The 16,619-nt window shown below is 37.8% G+C and overlaps 3 protein-coding genes across 5 annotated transcripts; 2 read left to right on the top strand and 1 right to left on the bottom strand.

The window, feature by feature from the left end:
* Positions 1 to 1,245: 1,245 nt before the first annotated feature.
* On the top strand, positions 1,246 to 5,494 carry IFT57 (intraflagellar transport 57). The gene is made up of 13 exons (XM_066401425.1): positions 1,246 to 1,419; positions 1,474 to 1,766; positions 1,821 to 2,032; positions 2,100 to 2,262; positions 2,316 to 2,380; positions 3,220 to 3,380; positions 3,461 to 3,623; positions 3,677 to 3,795; positions 4,488 to 4,638; positions 4,697 to 4,821; positions 4,873 to 5,043; positions 5,106 to 5,260; positions 5,314 to 5,494. Exons 1-13 carry the CDS (start codon positions 1,373 to 1,375, stop codon positions 5,466 to 5,468), a joined length of 1,980 nt encoding a protein of 659 aa, XP_066257522.1. The 5' UTR covers positions 1,246 to 1,372; the 3' UTR covers positions 5,469 to 5,494.
* Positions 3,808 to 5,904, bottom strand: LOC136416099 (uncharacterized). Of its 3 annotated transcripts, XM_066401109.1 has the most exons (4): positions 5,865 to 5,882; positions 5,708 to 5,805; positions 4,249 to 4,498; positions 3,808 to 4,191 (listed from the first exon to the last, which is right to left on the bottom strand). In XM_066401109.1, the coding sequence occupies exons 3-4, from the start codon at positions 4,463 to 4,465 to the stop codon at positions 3,812 to 3,814; spliced, it is 597 nt and encodes a 198-aa protein (XP_066257206.1). In that variant the 5' UTR covers positions 4,466 to 4,498; positions 5,708 to 5,805; positions 5,865 to 5,882; the 3' UTR covers positions 3,808 to 3,811. The 3 variants fall into 3 exon arrangements, with proteins under 3 accessions (XP_066257206.1, XP_066257209.1, XP_066257207.1); XM_066401112.1 differs by having other exon boundaries at positions 4,249 to 4,466; positions 5,708 to 5,904; XM_066401110.1 differs by having other exon boundaries at positions 4,249 to 4,519; positions 5,708 to 5,903.
* Positions 5,905 to 6,140: 236 nt separating this feature from the next.
* On the top strand, positions 6,141 to 13,648 carry LOC136416013 (apoptosis-resistant E3 ubiquitin protein ligase 1-like). Its single transcript, XM_066400969.1, has 16 exons — positions 6,141 to 6,426; positions 9,802 to 10,155; positions 10,214 to 10,353; positions 10,409 to 10,549; positions 10,601 to 10,695; positions 10,747 to 10,957; positions 11,011 to 11,224; positions 11,273 to 11,484; positions 11,535 to 11,705; positions 11,759 to 11,936; positions 12,060 to 12,233; positions 12,289 to 12,404; positions 12,458 to 12,592; positions 12,643 to 12,828; positions 12,886 to 13,148; positions 13,218 to 13,648. Exons 1-16 carry the CDS (start codon positions 6,246 to 6,248, stop codon positions 13,318 to 13,320), a joined length of 2,874 nt encoding a protein of 957 aa, XP_066257066.1. The 5' UTR covers positions 6,141 to 6,245; the 3' UTR covers positions 13,321 to 13,648.
* The last annotated feature ends 2,971 nt before the right edge of the window (positions 13,649 to 16,619 follow it).

Raw genomic sequence — 16,619 nt, 5'->3', positions numbered from 1 at the left:
GGGGGACTTCTGGCTAAGGCAAAATTAGCCGAATCACCCTATTTCTGGGACACCCTGTATATTTGGTCCACGCATTCTAGTCGCTTCAAGTTTTTAATATTGTGCGTGCGTTACAATCGAAAGATTTGTCTTCGGCGGGCCCCTTATACCCCCTTTTTCGCAATCTGTCACCATGAAAACTGTTTCCCAGTGGAAAGTTTATATAGACACGAACTAATTTTCAACTTCTATTAAAGGGAAGGTATAGTAATGAGAAAAAAGTAGAAGATTTGACCAGTTAATTAAACCAAAACTAGTTTTCCGAACGAGGCGGGACTGTGACAAAGTGGAAAACTCTAAGATAATTCCGGGGACGAAATTCTTGCGGAATTAAAAGTAACTCTTTGTTCAGCCCCGACAGTCTTCGTTCTTTATTTATTTAAGGCCTCGTTTCCGTTTTTGATTTCATGAATTATTTATTTATGTGTACCTACAGAGTGGAAAAAATTGACGGGATTTAGCACTCACATTCAGCCATGCAGAAAAACCCATCCTCAAATGGAAAAACAGTAATCAAAATTATTACATCTGTACCCTCGAGCAGCAGTTCCTCGATGCCTTCCTGAATAAATTATCCATCAGGGTCTCTCTTCTGTGAAAACCAGTTCCGGCCCTTGATGGCCCTAGTCTTTGCATCCTATCGCACTTCCTTCATTAAATCGCAGTTTAATGTGAGAAAGCACGTGTGAAAGCCTTGACTTACAAACCTTGAAGGAGGAATATACTTCCACACTCCAGTTCTTTAACCAATCAGCACCATTGAAATCAAAAATGTGAAAATCCTAGGGGAAAGAAACCCAAATTACTAGCATAGCATTTTTAAATATGCCGCGCAGTGTTGAAAAGAAAGACACAAAATGGCGGACTATAATATCTATCTTCGTCCCACACATTGTGAGCTGCCATTACGAACAAAGACACTTGCAATAATTCGGCCATCGTTCGGCCTTCTCTTTGACAGATATTTACTTAAACACATTATTTAAGGCTGGGGAAATGCTGGATAATTTTTTTTGTTAGAAGTTTCTTAAAAAAGCATATTAACGAAAATTTAAAATAGATGCAACGATTATTGGAATATCTTAAATTTTTGATAAACTGGTAACGAGTGGGTCAAAACAAGAAAACAAACCTGCGCAGTACGAACTAAGCAAAATCAAAACAACGAATGACATCATAAACGTCACAGAAAAAACAATTTTTAATTTTATCATTCAGTTCCGCTCGGTATCGGTACGCCATGAGTTTTTGAGTGAAATAACGCGTTTGATCGTCGAAAGACCATGAGGTTAAAAGAATAAAATGTGAAGCTCATCCAATTATAGCGCCGACAATGTCAACTAGATACTATTTGTCCTCGGTCAATTCCTTGTTTTCAATGTAAGCTTAATCAAAACCTTTACAAAAACCTGAAGTAAAAGAAATTCTTTCCAGTACACTTGACTACATATTAAACCATTTAACCGATTTCCAATTGGAAGAACTCACAATCTTACCCTCATCAATTAAAAATCTCCTGCTAAAGAGATTACAGTTCACCAAACAATTACTTAGAAGCCCAGTTTTCAATGATTACCTTAAAGCCTTTGCCAATGACAGGACAAGTCAAGTGAATCTAACTTGCATATTAGTCAGTGATGAAATTCTCGACATACTGAGTTCATGTTCAAATTTGAAAAGATTGGACCTTACAGAAAATGGCAGTATTTGCCAGTTCACCAGTGAGGGTATTAATTAATAGATTTTCAATTACCTTTTGATAGAAATTGATCATATTTAAGGCCTTTCAAAGCTACTAATGCAAACTAAAAACCTAAACATTTTCATTGCTATGAAGAGTGATGCTGTTACTGATGATATTCTAAGGATTCTTTCAACATATTGTAAAAAAATTAATGGAATAAACATAGGGGGATGTCAGAACATCTCTGACAAAGGTTTGGAATTTTTAAGCAATATGGAATTGGAATGGTTAAAAATCTCTGAAACACAGGTATGTGATATATATTTATCTGTTCAATCTTCCCATTAGAAGCCCCATTTGCTTGGAATATTACTAGGTCACTGATGAGGGCATTGCTGCATTTGTAGAGGGGAAATGCAGTCAAACACTCAATGAACTGAGCATAGACAATTGCCACAATATCACAGATATTGGGTTAAGAAAGATCACAGAATGTTGTCCTAATTTAAGAGTGATAAGTTTTATTAGCTGTGGAGCAGGTAAATGATATGCTACATTAGACACATAATGAGATTACAACAATTATTTTTAGGGTCTGCCTTCACTGATTCTTTATGTTTCACTCGACCTGTGAAACAGCTGTTTTGGGAAGTGAAATAGGTGACGACAGTTTTATTGTCAAATATACACTGATTTACTACTAACGTAGTATAAATTACTTTTAATATATCATTAAAAGGATATTTTCTCAGTCTATGGTATTATCTAATTGCGACACAATTTGAACACTCACTGCATTCAATAATACATTCAGGCTCACGAAGATGTTCCTGCTCAATTATGAATTGTTCACCACATTGGCAAGGATATAAAGCAACACCTTCGTTGTTTAAAACTAACTTGTTTTTGGACAGTTCCACATAAATACGAGATTCGTGCCTGCATCTATCGGCAAGTAAAGAGGAGTCATAGTCCTTCCGAGACTTTTCGTCTTTTAAAGTTTTGTAGGCCTTGTCTATGAGCTGAAACTTATCGGTTGTCTGTGCTCCTTTATCTGGGTGATGTTTTTTGACCAAACGCTGATAGTTTCTCTTGATTTCGGCAGCAGTTGCATCCGGAGCACAATCCAATATTGCGTAAAAGTTGTTCATTTTAACATTCTTTTATGTTCAGAGCCGGTTAACAAAATCACATTTTATATTTTAACTTAATGAAAATAAAACAAAAATTGAGGTTAGGTTTAAAACCCATTTTAGAGGTTAGATACACGTCACTTTTGAAGTAAACCAGAAAGTGATTTTGTCCTTTTCTATTACCACTGAATAAAAAATGACAAGAATGTATTAATTCGGCACTAATTTACCCGTCAGTGACAGTCATGTGACTTTATCCGCCAAATTTCAAAATTAGGATACAAACATTGGAAATTAATCAATCGATCTAAAAACCTTTAACTTCAATTATTCTATAGAATCCTAAAATTCAAGACTTAAAAATTTGTAAAGATGATTCGTATTGAGCCTAAAATAGTCCCCGAAAAGGAACAAGAAAACCCTTACACTGCGTTTGTTGCAATGGAATATTTGCTCGACAAACTCAAATTACTCAACTACGAAGTAGACTTTTTGAGTGAAATAAAGCTCAAACCCATACATAAGTACGTAAAACCCAATAGCAATATTACATTTTTCACTTCTCTATCCTCTCACTCTATAATTTTCATTCTATATCTCATAGATATTACTTTGTGGTGACAAAAAATAGTGGAGAGCAATTCTATCTCTTCACTATACTAGCTGCATGGCTGATTCGGAAAGCTGGCAAACAATTTTCTACTCCTCAGGAATTTGATGATCCAAACACTACTATCGATACCATTTTAGCTGCAGTAAAGGAAATGGTAATTCAATCTTTGGGTGATATAAATTAGACTTTATAATGGAAGATTTGAAGGGAATGCAAGTAGGTTTCTCTGCAAATAAGTTGAAACAAGGAGTGGGAGAGCAGGTTGTCGAGGTTCTGGATTTCCTTGCTAATGTTGCCATCACAAAGCAAAACCTCACATTCCAAACGTAAGACATATCTGATTCACATCACGGCCTTTTCATTTATTATATACTGGGTTATTGCTAAAAGAGCATACACTTTATTATTATCTGCTAAATCCACTTTTAAGGCCTTCTGGCATTTATCCATTGACTTTTCATCCCTAACATTAACTGTTTTCAAATTATTATTCATATTCTTTAAGGCTTCTGAAAAGAATATCCAAAACTCATATGCCATTTGTAATAGTTTGTCTAGAGGTGGCTGGATGGGGCTGCCCTGTAAAACTGAAGATTTCAAATCCCAATCTAAATCTATGGTGGCCCTTTCCAGGGTTGTCAATTTATTTTTCAGGTCATGATTGTATTTATTAAGTCGCTCTATTTGGGGTTTTAAAGCTTCCAATTCCTCCTCTATATGACCTAAAACTTGTTCTTGTAAGCCAACTATTCAGTTCCCATCAGGAAGTGCATATAAACCTAATATTTTCACTTGTAAGTCCCTCTGTATGATTTCAAAATTTTCTATATATGTTATATGAGCCTCCTCCACTGAATGCAGCTGCTCACAAAAGTTGCATAAAGCCCTTAGAGGATCTTGCATGGCTACTAAAGTATCCTTCCATGTTTGGACATGCTGGGGTAGGATTTGGCAAAAATTGACCAGTTTCTTTTGAATGTCCTCCAAATCACTCATACTAGAATGTGTGTTAATTCAGACCAAATCCGCCTGAAGAAAAGGAGCAAGAAACTGAAATTATTGATGATGAGTCTGAGCTTAATTTAGATAGAGTTGAGGAAGAGATGATTGCTGCTTATTCTGATGATTCTGATGATGAAAATATATTTCGATTAGACAATATCAAACCAGTGAGTTTGTGTGTTCATGTTATTGGTTAATAGTATTGTACATAAAAATGAGTTTTAGGCTAAAAGTGAATTGCAACAAATTGACTTAAAAAGCACCATTGATGAGGAGAGTTGGAAGTTGGAGGTAGAAAGGGTTCTTCCTTTACTGAAGGTTACAATTAAAAATGAAAACAGGGATTGGAGGTAGTATTTTTGGATTGATTGGGAAAATTGGTGATTAAAATGTAATTTTAGGTCCCATCTAGAACAAATGAGAAACTACAAAAATAACATAGACGAGACTTTAACACCCACCAAAAACCAACTGGAAAAGTTGCATAAAGAAATCAGCTCCACACTAGACAAAATTGGGAATAGAGAAAAGTACTTAAATAGAGAACTGGAAACCGTTTTAGACAATTACAGGTAAATAATCTATAAATATATAAAAAACTAGTAAGATTGACACTTTTTCGTACAAAAATAAGGACTTTGCAAGATCAATTATCGAAAATCAAACAGAAATACCGCAGCATTAGCACGGGGGTTGCGGAGCGAAACCGGGAGCTCAACAACCTGAATGACAAGGTAGAATCGATAAAGCAGCAAATGGAAGAACGGGGAAGTTCCATGACGGATGGAAGTATGTTCTTACACAGTGTAAAGTAAGGGTGGTGATGTGTTCGTTCTATTTAGCTCCTTTAGTGAACATCAAGAAAACCATTGGAAAGGTTAAGGCTGAAATTATTGACATGGACGTTAGGATCGGAGTTCTCGAAAGCCTGCTATTGCAAACAAAGATCAGGGAAGAGAGGCAACTTGAGAATTCCTTTGATCATATTGTATATTAAAATTGAGATAAAATAAAAATTAAAAAGTGTTAGTTAAATTAGTTAAATATTTAGAAAAAGATATTTAACTTAAGTTTTGTTTGTATGGTATCCAATAGAATCTATGTGGATTCAATTTAAATAATTTGTGGATAACATGCAAAAAGGCTATGGTTAGCGATAAAGCAGAAATCTTGTAGAATTAAGATTTGGCTTAAGCAGCATTAACGCAGATAAGGAAGGCTGGTTAAAAGACTTACCAAATGTAATTGAATTAAAATGTTTTCTGAATTTGGGGCCAACACAAACCCCTTTGCTAATGAAAGTATCTACTTAGATTTCGGACTCTGAATTACTACTATTGAAGAAACTTGATTTTGATTGATATTGATGAAACATTTAAGAATTGAAACTTACGATGAAATTTTTCAGTATAGTCCTATTATTACTTAACAATTTTAAGTATAAAACATATAAATAAGAAATCATATTTTAAATCATAACAAAACCTCAAACATCAAATAGTTCAATTACAGTCAGAGGTATTGCTACGCCCTCTAATGTAAATTGTATAAAAACTCCCATTAGCGGACAGAGAACAAAAGACCTTTTAAATCAATTTATAACATTACTACCCCTTATCAACAGATGTCGCTACACTTATTAACTATTGATTCCCCTTGAAAACACTAATCAATCAAAATCAGCTGTTATTTGATTATTTTCACATAAGTTTCCTGACCGGAATCATCCCATTATTCGCGTTTTTAAAATGTAAACACCACAGTAATTATTATTATGCAGAACAGTGCCAAAGTCAAATTGTTAGCGATTTCATTTATTATTTTTATCCCTACAGTCTATTTTAGTTTTCGAGCTTCTTTGTCCAAAAACGTGAAAGAGTCTCTGGAAAAGGATGTGCTAAAGTGGCTGAAAGAGTTCGGGCTGGAAAGGCACGTCGTTGTTTTCAGAAGAAACGGTAAGCTTTCCCTTAATTATGATAGGTTTATTTCGTTTATAAACAAACGCTTAACTCCAACACGCCCAAGGGGATTTAGAAATGTAAGAGCACAAAGCAACAATTGAACAGGGACAATTCAAGTTGAGAACCCAGACACGTTTCTTTTTGTCGCCTTCAAATTAATTCAGTTAATTAAGTAGCCTTTAATGTATGCTAAAAGCCACCACCATTATAACTTCGCTTCCTTATCTTTATTAAGTTGTTTAAACATTACAATTAATCAATCAATTCACCGCTTTATTGATTGCCTGTAATATTTAATTGTTGTGTAAATTGCAAGTGCCCAAGCACAAGTGGTCATATTCATTAGCTGACAACTATATAGCAATCCAGGAGTCCTTTGTTAGGTAAGTATTAGTGGGTTATTTTATCTAAAATTAAACCAAATAAAATTATCGAAAGATTTGATCATAGTCAAGTGATTAACTTTGACAAGTGAGAGATTATATGTACAGTGCTGGACGAAAATCAATGAAAGAGAGACATTTTGAGTGGAATAAATACATACAAGACCTTTATTCGAAATAGGAAATGGTTGTTTGAATGGTGTAACGTTAAGCATGGAGAAAGAATAAACTTCTGAGTGAGTGGAACACAAAACCCACTTATGGATTGATCCTTGAGTGTGAACATATATTCAAAAACCATCTCATCAAATTTTTATAGCTGCCCTTGCATTTTAAATGACCACAGTAAACCTCGGGTTGCAGTGGAGAACTACTATTAATCCATCCAATTCAATACAATGTATTTTAAGACTGAGAGTTGTCAAGTCAGAGATCAGATAAGCCTGAACTTCACAAATTTTGACCTCCATAGCAAATGCCCTAATGTTATAATGACAGCAAACCCCTAGTGCTCATATACAGGGAAATCTGCAACGCAATCGGTGATGCCGTGCTGTGGGTTTTCTATGAGTGCCAACATAAAATCAGTTAATCGTCAATGACAGTCTAATGGCGACTCAGTGCAACTTCACATTCAACGGTGTGAGTTTTTAAATGCAACTTTACAGATCCAACTATCAGATTTTCTTACAATTTTAGTGAAATCTGTAAATAGAATTTTCCGAGTTCGCTTTAATTGATATTGAGACGCTCCCACTCAGAATAAATCTAATCTATCTTTCTTTTTTTCTGCAAGTGAGGTTTAAATTCCGGGCTTGAGTGAGAGCCAGGGCTGCAAAGCAGCGAGCTACAAAAACCCTAAGAAGGGCAATATTCTCTTCAACATAAAATCGGGAGTTTCAGAAGCATCCCATTAGGCTAAATTGACTATTTCAATTTTTCTAGTCTCAGCACCTTCGCTCCCATTGGGACTCATCTGTATTCAGGCCATATTTCGCAAATCAAAACTTAGAAGATTCGTGTTTGTTTTGCCTGATTCCTAAGGGACTCAATCTTATTAATTTCAAAAGCAAAATCATCCCTTATCACGTAACGGTCATTTATTAACCCTGCCTCAGTCGGACAATTAGAGCGATTAGAGGTAAAGCTCTAAGTGGTCCATTAGCCTAACACCCAGCAGGGGTCTTCGCTTCGTCGTTCTGCAACGTGGAAATGTATGACGTCACTGCGTCGCGTATCCATTGTTGGAAGACCCCGGGGCTGCAGCAGTCTTTGCCACGGCGTCCCGACGACTGGCCAGGTTCGGAGCCCTGTCCGAAGCGCGCGTGTCCACCGCGGTTTCTTCCGAAAAGTTCAACCGCTCCAGTTCAAAAAGTTTCCCTTGTTCTTCAAATTGTTTAAAAAAAGTTCTTTTCGTGTATCTTCTTTAAATATCATTAATTCGCATTAAAATTACTTGACCAACGATCAATCTTCACGTCCATTTATCAACTTTCTCAGTGCATTATCAAAAAATCCATATCCCTTTTTGGCTCGGAGTCTGACTTAATCGAGGACCTAATGGAAGTAATGAATCACTTAAAATGCTATTTTGAAGCCAGGAATATTAATATCTTTTCTGACCTTCCTCATCCGTTATCATTACTCATATAAGAGTAATGATTGCCCATTGATTTCCAGTGTATTCCCAACTTCAGTTTCGAGTGAATACAGCTTTATAGTGTTTCCCTTAGGGCAGGTTTAATTAATAATCCAAGGAATCCGGTGCTTGTGGAAATTCTCTATACTTCTTGTACCTCTCTGCCTAAGCCAAACACCACTTCAGAGCGATTCCCGGAGTGGCACTGAAATTCCAGGATTCATAAATCTCTGCATGGGCGCACAATTTTTTTCCCTGGACGGTTTTTGAGCTGTAACGAATAAACAGGTCATCAAAGCCTTTTTCCTGTGGGACGCAGTTCGGAGCTGATTAAAAAAATCCATTTTTGTGATGAAATCGTTTAGTACAAGAAACAGTCCTCATATTACAGAAATCGTCCATTAGAAAGTAACATATCGGATAGTTGTAAGTACGGAGAACGATGTCCGGCATCTTCGACGACGAAAACGAAATATGCTCAATCGGAATGACCATGCAACCGTCCAACAGTGTGTCTTCTGGTAAGTGCCTCAGGGACACCAGGTCATTGATTATTTACAAATATAATCTAGAATCGATGAAGAAAACGGCTTGACTAGGGTCGATAAGCTCTGGATTTGTTGTTGCTATCCATAATGGATGGGGCAAGTGAACTTTCCTTGTGCCAACACTGACTATTAATGAGGTCAGCGGTGGCATGCTCCATTTTTGTTCCGAAATATCGAATTATTCTGCAGCGTCACGTAGCGCGTGTTTTGGGATTATAACGGATAATTGCTACCTTGTCAACGTTTCATTCAATTTAAACCGTACATTTTCCAATTTGCAGTAATTGTCGCAACTTGCTGCATCTCTCGACAAAGCGAGAATCCCGGCCGACTTCAAATGCGAAATTTGATATATTATGGTAAATTTTAAATTACCGTTTTACACCCTTTCGTTTTGTTCTCATTTCCTAGAAGGTAAATGTGTTCTGCCTTGTCGCAGCATGTCCTAGATGATTTATTAACGTTGTTCATGTAACAACTGGTTTGTTCTGCGCGAATCAAGACCGTGCCAGCAATTAACCGAAACTGGGACAAAGTTTATATATACAAACTTCTCTGCCAAGTTTAGGGCTCGCTTTTTCCCTTAAACTTCGCCGAACAGATGGCAAACGCTCAGACTAGAAATTCCAGCCATCTAGACCATTAGAAAATCGCCATCCCCGCTTCATGAGCGCTCAAGCTCAGAGTGAGCGCTCATTCCAATTTTTCCAAACATTTGCCCTAGGAGCGAAATGGCCCACTTTTCGACTGTCAAATTATCTTCGATTAAACATAACTCATATCACTCCGTTTTTACTAGGTATATCTCTTGCTACCCAACCCGAAGAACTGCCAGAACTCCCAGCTCCCGATGAGCAGCGTCTTCGTGAAGCCGCCGCTGCCCTGCAACAACGCCTGGTGTTGCGCCACTGGTTGGCCAGGCATGGCCTACAAGGTTACTTGGCTAGGTTGTTAGCAGTGGGAGTGACCCGATTGGAGGACGCTTATTGGTTGGAGGACAACAAGGCTAAGCAGGTCTTCAACAAAGACGTAGGGGATTGGTCGGCGGCGCGGCAATCGTTGCCGACTTCCAAAGGGGACCTGGACAGACTGAAGGCTGATCTCTGGTCGGAGGTGGTGAAGAGCAGCAACCATCAGGACGCTTGGACATGGGGTATTTCGTAATGGAGTGTTTTCAGGTTTTCATTAATTTGGGAGGGGGGTGTTCCTAGGTGGCATGTTGGTGGTTTCAGTATCTGTAGCTGGACTGGTCACATTAGCAGCCATGACGCAGCCGTCCTTAGCTCCGGAAGCCAAGCATACCTTATTGCAGTATGTCACTGGAAAGTACCTCCATCCATCTAACTGCAAGGTTTTTGTGTTCGCTTCTCAATTATTATTTTCTCTCATTAAATATCTCCTTAAAGGTGCATTTCAAGTGGAATTTGCCGCACCCGGTAGGGCAAACCACGTGCTTCACTGTGAACTTTTATCAACGCAATGGGCAGCCTTATCCGATCTGTGATACTGACAATTTTAATGTAGATATTACTGGGGGTACCAGGAAGGTTGGTTACTTTTTTCTGTGTTTTCATTTAATTAATTCCTCTCCTCTTTAGTTGAATGTAATAACAGAACTGGGGTCCCCGACTGACCCTAATAGCGCAAACGTGGCTAAAGTCATGTTTACCGTCCGCCATGCCGGCCAATACCGGTAAGTAAATTCAGCTCTACTGAAAATGAAATTGCAAAGAAACCTCTACAGGGTTTCGGTCATGGTCAATAACCATCACGTGGCCGGAAGCCCCTTTTTTACAGCGTTCGTGGCGGGACCGGCGTACGCACAACGCACTGTAGTGATCAGACACTGTAGCACTGTAGTTTGTACAGCCAGCGTGGCTCATCTCTTATTCATCGAGCCGAGAGATGAGTATGGCAACATTTGTAAATATGATTCCGATCGTACCCCCACAGAGGTACGTGGATTTGTCCCAAAACTATACAAAGACTAATCAATCAGCTGTTTCAGGGTTATTTAGTTCAAATAACTCCTTTAGGAACCTCTTCGCAAAATAGTATAATGGATTGCGAGGACAACTATTCGGTAACTTTAGACTATGACTGGAACACAAACAGAGTGAGCGTTCAGTTGAAATTTGCCAAAGAGGGATGTTACCATGCCACGATTAAGTACAATGGGACGGAGCTTCATAATGGGGACTTCGACATTATCGTTTTAAACAGTAAGTTTTAGTGATAATCCCGATTTTCGATTATTAACAGTGTTTCAGGTGTGGATTCAACTTTAGTCCAAAAAAACGTGGCGATAAAAAGCCACAATATCTGCTACGACGCGAAACTGATCAGCGTCAAAGGCGACGTTCTAGTTAAGCCCAAAAAGGTGCTGTGTTACGTATCTCCGAAGCAACTGATAGTCAAAGAGCTAATTCTGAGATTTATACCAAAGAGATTATTCACCTTCAGGTTATGCCCATCGACTAAGGTACTACTCCATTAAGCGATCATGTTCCGTAACTCACACATCTTTTTTAGTTCATATTTCAATCGGAAACTCTCAAGCTGACCGACAAGGGCAACGATTCATTTTTAATCGACGACGGTTGCCAACCGCGAATTGAGCTAATTTCAAAGGAGCGAAACGTTATAGCTGCAACTTTCGCGCAATTTCTGCTCAAGAATATGGGAGGTTCTGAAACTTTTAAAGTAAGCAATTTCAACCTCAGAAATGAAGTCGAATCTTCACGAAAGTATTGCAGGACAAACAAGATTTTTTCTATCACGAAGTGAGAAAATACCACCAGAAACACTACCGTGAGAAGCTGGCGATGGAAGTAAAAAGGGATAAATTGCTGGAAAGCAGTATGAAATCCACCAAAAACTTTTCAGTTTCGGACTGGTGCAAGAATTTTGAAATTACGTTCTCAGGAGAACAAGGTAGTGCTATATACACACGCAATAATTAAATGTGAAGTAACGGTAACAGAACGGCTAAGAATTTCTTTATATGATGAAATAAGGATTAATAAGCATTTTATGGTCCGTTTTTGTTATCTGCAGGAATCGATTGGGGCGGACTGCAACGAGAATGGTTCGAGCTCATCTGCGCCCAACTCTTTGACGCCAAACATGGGTTATTTTGTAGTTTCCACGAAGGGCAACAGTCGCTAGTTCATCCCAACCCTAATAGACCTCCCAGTTTGAAACTGAAGCATTACGAATTTGCTGGAAAAGGTGCTCCATATTCATCTCTTCTTTTCCCCAAAAATATATTTTTTCCTTTGTGTAGTGGTTGGCAAATGTCTTTATGAAACTGCTTTGGGAGGGTCCTACAGGCAACTAGTGAGAGCAAGATTTACGAGATCGTTTTTGGCTCAAGTCATTGGTCTTCGGGTTCACTACAAAGTACTTTTGAGCTTCATGCTTTATTGCTTTTTTGATTTACTATTACTTTTCAGTATTTCGAGCAAGATGATCCGGATCTCTATTTAACCAAAATTAAATACCTATTAGAAAACAATATAGACGAAATCGAGACTGAGGTCTATTTTGTTGAAGAAGAATATGATGATACAGGGCAGTTGGACAGAGCGGTACTACAAACAGGTTTTCCTTTATTGTTTATAAACTTGTACAACTGCAGGTCGAATTGGTGCCCAACGGAACGAAAATTCGAGTGAAAGACTGCACAAAATTGCAGTACTTAGACGCCTTGGCGCAGTATAAGCTGGCCACCAAAGTCAAAGACGAATTGGAAGCTTTCCTCAAAGGTCTTAATGAGTTAATCCCCGACAATTTGCTGAGCATCTTCGACGAAAACGAACTGGAAGTAAGTAAATTACCCTGAAATTTTGAATTAAAGTTAATTTCCCAACGGGCCTTCCAGCTATTGCTCTGTGGAACTGGCCAATACAGCTCGGCCGACTTGCGTGCCCATCACGTTCTAAACGGAGATTCATCCGAATTTAGGCGAGTAGTGGGTTGGTTTTGGGCGGCTGTCGGTAATTTCACCCAAGAGGAAATAGCCCGTTTGTTGCAGTTTGTTACTGGGTGCTCGCAGTTACCAGCAGGCGGATTCGCGGAACTGACTCCAAGATTTCAAATTACCGCAGCTCCCACGTTTGGAAATTTACCCACTGCGCATACGTGGTAAGTTTGGGGAAATTCCTACCGCCATGTTCCATCAATTTTTAACTACTGATCAAATTTTTGTTACAGTTTTAATCAACTTTGCCTGCCAGACTACGACTCTTACGAGCACTTCGAAAAAGCTCTACTTCTGGCCATCAGTGAAGGAACCGAAGGTTTCGGTATGGTATAACCGTTTCCTGTTGTTAGACTGATTTAAAAGGAATAGTACTCTAGATTATCATATTTAAGTATTTAAAAATGAGCGCACTTCGACCTTGATTAGAATTCTTTTATCTCTGAATTTCGAATCAAAATACTTCTCGTTTTCAAGTCTTGTATTGATTGCATTTATTAATTATAGCCAATAAAATCGAAAACTCTTAATGTTTCTCATATTTGTAATAGTAGTTTTAGCGTAGGAATAAGCCATATAGAGTTTTTTTCAGTATTTTTATAAGGCTTTATATGTAGAAGATAACATTGTGATATTTTGCAACCAATTACACTACTATGCAACCAACACGACGCTCAATTCTTTTATCTTTTAGAATTAAAAAGTAGTAAACAGGCCTGTCTACACTGTGCTGCAATGAACAGTTAAGCATTCTTTAAACATACAACAGTTGAGTTAAACTGAATCACTACAATTTTAAACGAAACCGTATGTTTAAGTGTAAAGAATGAATGTCTGCAAGATTTTTGAAAGAAACGCTTTACTGGCAACAGAGCGTGATTTGTTTCGTTAAAATTCAGGGCCCGATTCTGTACTCTTTGGAATAGGATGTTCTTCGGGGAATTACGTTAAAATGGCCTATCAATGCAGCGCCGGCATCTACGAGATTAACATGTCAATCTCGTGGAGAGTTCTATTTTACTATTGCATCGCGACGGTTTTACTCATCACACATATGATTCGGCAACCAGCCATACAACGAAATCGCTTATACTTACTTAAACTTAAATGCTCATTCACACAAAAAAATATGCCGAATTGAACTGTATATTTAGGGAAACTTTGGACATTTCCACCATATGCTGATCCGAAGCCTACTCATGATTCCCTCGTTTTTTCCTTTTTTGTTTCCGGGCTAAACTCGAATAGGCATATGTCTACAAAAAACACAGGAGCACAAACTATAATGCCCAGAAGGGTGGATACAAAAAACAAGCCCTTGAGGCTGAACAGTGTAATGACGTATTGGAAATAATTGTCAAGGGTACAAACTCCGAATAAAATCGGTGGCATTTTAAAATGTTTAATGGGCCTTGAGAATAACTACAGGTGTATTTTTGAGCATAATGCGCTTGTGACATGCCTTAAAGCAGCTTTCACTATTATGTCATATTGCTGTAAGCACCCTATAGATGCCGTGAGATATCACTTAAAACGCCTTTTATTTGCTAAAATTGCAATTTATGAGACACTTTAATTAGCTGATGCGCAAAAGTACACCTTTGTTCGCAATGTTAACTATCGCTGAGGGCGATGGGAAACGTAAACAAATATGGAACTTAAAGAGACTTTGACAATGACAGTGACATTACTCTTAGCAGCGACCGCTATTAGAATTTAGACACTCAATGAGCAAACCGTGAAGCCTAAAAATTACAAATCTAATCTCACATATATTTTTTTCCAATTGGCATTTGCTATTTCATTGAAATTGGTATTGTGTTACGCTTGTTATTTTTATGAGGATCCGGTATCAATGTTAAAGTTTTAATGGGCAATTTTATTGCATCAATTAATTTGAAAATTAATGCCTAAACACGGAGAACACACGTTTAACACCTTTTATTGTATTTAAGTATTTAATCTAGTCATTTTCTTGTAGCATTCGTTGACTCATTTGAATTTTTTTGTAACAATTTCGCCCTTTCATAGCATTTTAGCGAATTTATTAATTGTTCTAAAACGTTATAAGAATTATTGTGAGAGCGTTAGATAATTGGCCGGAATAATAAAAAAAAGCTCTGCTTCTTTAGGAATACCACCAAACGGCACACCAGTTGTTCCCATTCAGTGCAGTGCTGAGTGGCTTAATTGTTAAGGGGATAGTTGTGAAGTTGTTCCACTTTAGTGGAATTTTACTAGTTCATAAGCAGTAATCTATAAAACCGTATTTAATCAAATCCGATTTTTTTATATTAAAAAATGACGTAGGAATGAAGTGGGTTAACGCAGTAAAATTGTGGCCTTAAATGTGGATAAACTCGCTGTAACCAGTTTCGAATAGCGAAACGTATGATCACACCTACACATCAAAAACTAACATAATTCTCGAAGCAAAATCAACCAAGGACGCGAGCAATACACACCGATAACGACAATAAAGCGAAATGTTTAGTTTTTTTACTTCCGTTGTGTTCCTTTTCCTCCATCAACTTCGTAGAATTATCGAAAGCTTTCTGCCCTATCTCTCAATCCTTTGCGTCGTCCGTTTTTATCCAGCTGGTTTTGAAATCCCTGTGATAAAATGATTCGTTTAACAAAAATATTTATTTATATAGAGCAGTAAGAGGAAACCTATTTTTAAAATTCGAGCCCTGGAAATCTTCCAGTTGCCGTGATTTACGGGTCAAGCAAATTATAATAATAAAGTAGTGTCTGGATGTTTTTTCTCTCACCATTTTAATTGCGCATATTTTTTCTGTTTTATTTCATAATAAAATAAATAAAATTCTTTAGCTCTTTCATAGTTTTATTTTCATTTGTCCCTTAATTATGTACAGTAAATCTTCAAAATCTTTTTCTAATAAATCTCCTAAAGGGGCAATCGGTTACCGCAACAGATTCCCTGACAATTTAATATAAAAAATTCACTTAACTATAAAGGATTGCGCGATACCATTTACATAAGCCATAGTTTCCCCATTTTGTGGATTCGTGCGTAAGGAAATCCCAGTTTCCGCTTCTCGCAGAATTCATTGCGCACCTCTCTGACTGATTTTATACAGGGCGATCCATGGTCAATGGTCGGTTAGACGTTTGTCCTTTTAAATAATCAGTGACATGCGTTTACATACGGCAAAAATAACCTTGAACTTGACCATCGTCAGCCCAGGTCAGCCGCTGTATTCCCCAACAAGTAATTTATTGGTAACTGCAGCAATTTGTGGAACCATTTAAACGTGTCTTTTTCGGAATTTAAGAAGTGACATTTACATACAATAACCTTTAAGGAATTCCCCACTTGTCCGGCATAATTTAGCATTATGCGACTCGTGTCGGATTTTCAATTTGGATTTTGAAGACTCAATTTTTAACATTGTATGAGTCATGCAACTCTGGAGCCGGCCCGTCGACCTGGAAAAGCGCCTGGATTCCCGGACATTACAGTCGGCGATGAATCAGAACCTCCCCCCAATTATGCCCCTATGACACTTGTTGCTTGAGACCTATTTTTGGACGAATAAAGATGACTCACCACGCATTACTGGATATATTTCGAAATGGGGAAGGTATCCGCAAATACATTTATTTTCGGA

This window comes from Euwallacea similis, chromosome 22, assembly GCF_039881205.1.
Source record: "Euwallacea similis isolate ESF13 chromosome 22, ESF131.1, whole genome shotgun sequence".
Classification (NCBI taxonomy): Eukaryota; Metazoa; Arthropoda; class Insecta; order Coleoptera; family Curculionidae; genus Euwallacea; species Euwallacea similis.
This window is presented reverse-complemented; position numbering and strand designations above follow the sequence as displayed.

Excerpts from the sequence above, each read along its gene's own strand:
- IFT57 (XM_066401425.1), top strand. The coding sequence starts at position 1,373 with ATGTCAACTAGATACTATTTGTCCTCGGTCAATTCCTTGTTTTCAAT. Across the intron at positions 3,624-3,676 it reads TAGCTGCAGTAAAGGAAATG|GGAATGCAAGTAGGTTTCTC; the intron begins GTAATTCAATCT and ends GAAGATTTGAAG. Across the intron at positions 3,796-4,487 it reads CAAAACCTCACATTCCAAAC|ACCAAATCCGCCTGAAGAAA; the intron begins GTAAGACATATC and ends GTGTTAATTCAG.
- LOC136416099 (XM_066401112.1), bottom strand. The coding sequence starts at position 4,465 with ATGAGTGATTTGGAGGACATTCAAAAGAAACTGGTCAATTTTTGCCAA. Across the intron at positions 4,192-4,248 it reads CTTACAAGTGAAAATATTAG|GTCATATAGAGGAGGAATTG; the intron begins GTTTATATGCAC and ends AACAAGTTTTAG.
- LOC136416013 (XM_066400969.1), top strand. The coding sequence starts at position 6,246 with ATGCAGAACAGTGCCAAAGTCAAATTGTTAGCGATTTCATTTATTATT. Across the intron at positions 11,485-11,534 it reads GGTTATGCCCATCGACTAAG|TTCATATTTCAATCGGAAAC; the intron begins GTACTACTCCAT and ends CATCTTTTTTAG. Across the intron at positions 11,937-12,059 it reads TACGTTCTCAGGAGAACAAG|GAATCGATTGGGGCGGACTG; the intron begins GTAGTGCTATAT and ends TGTTATCTGCAG.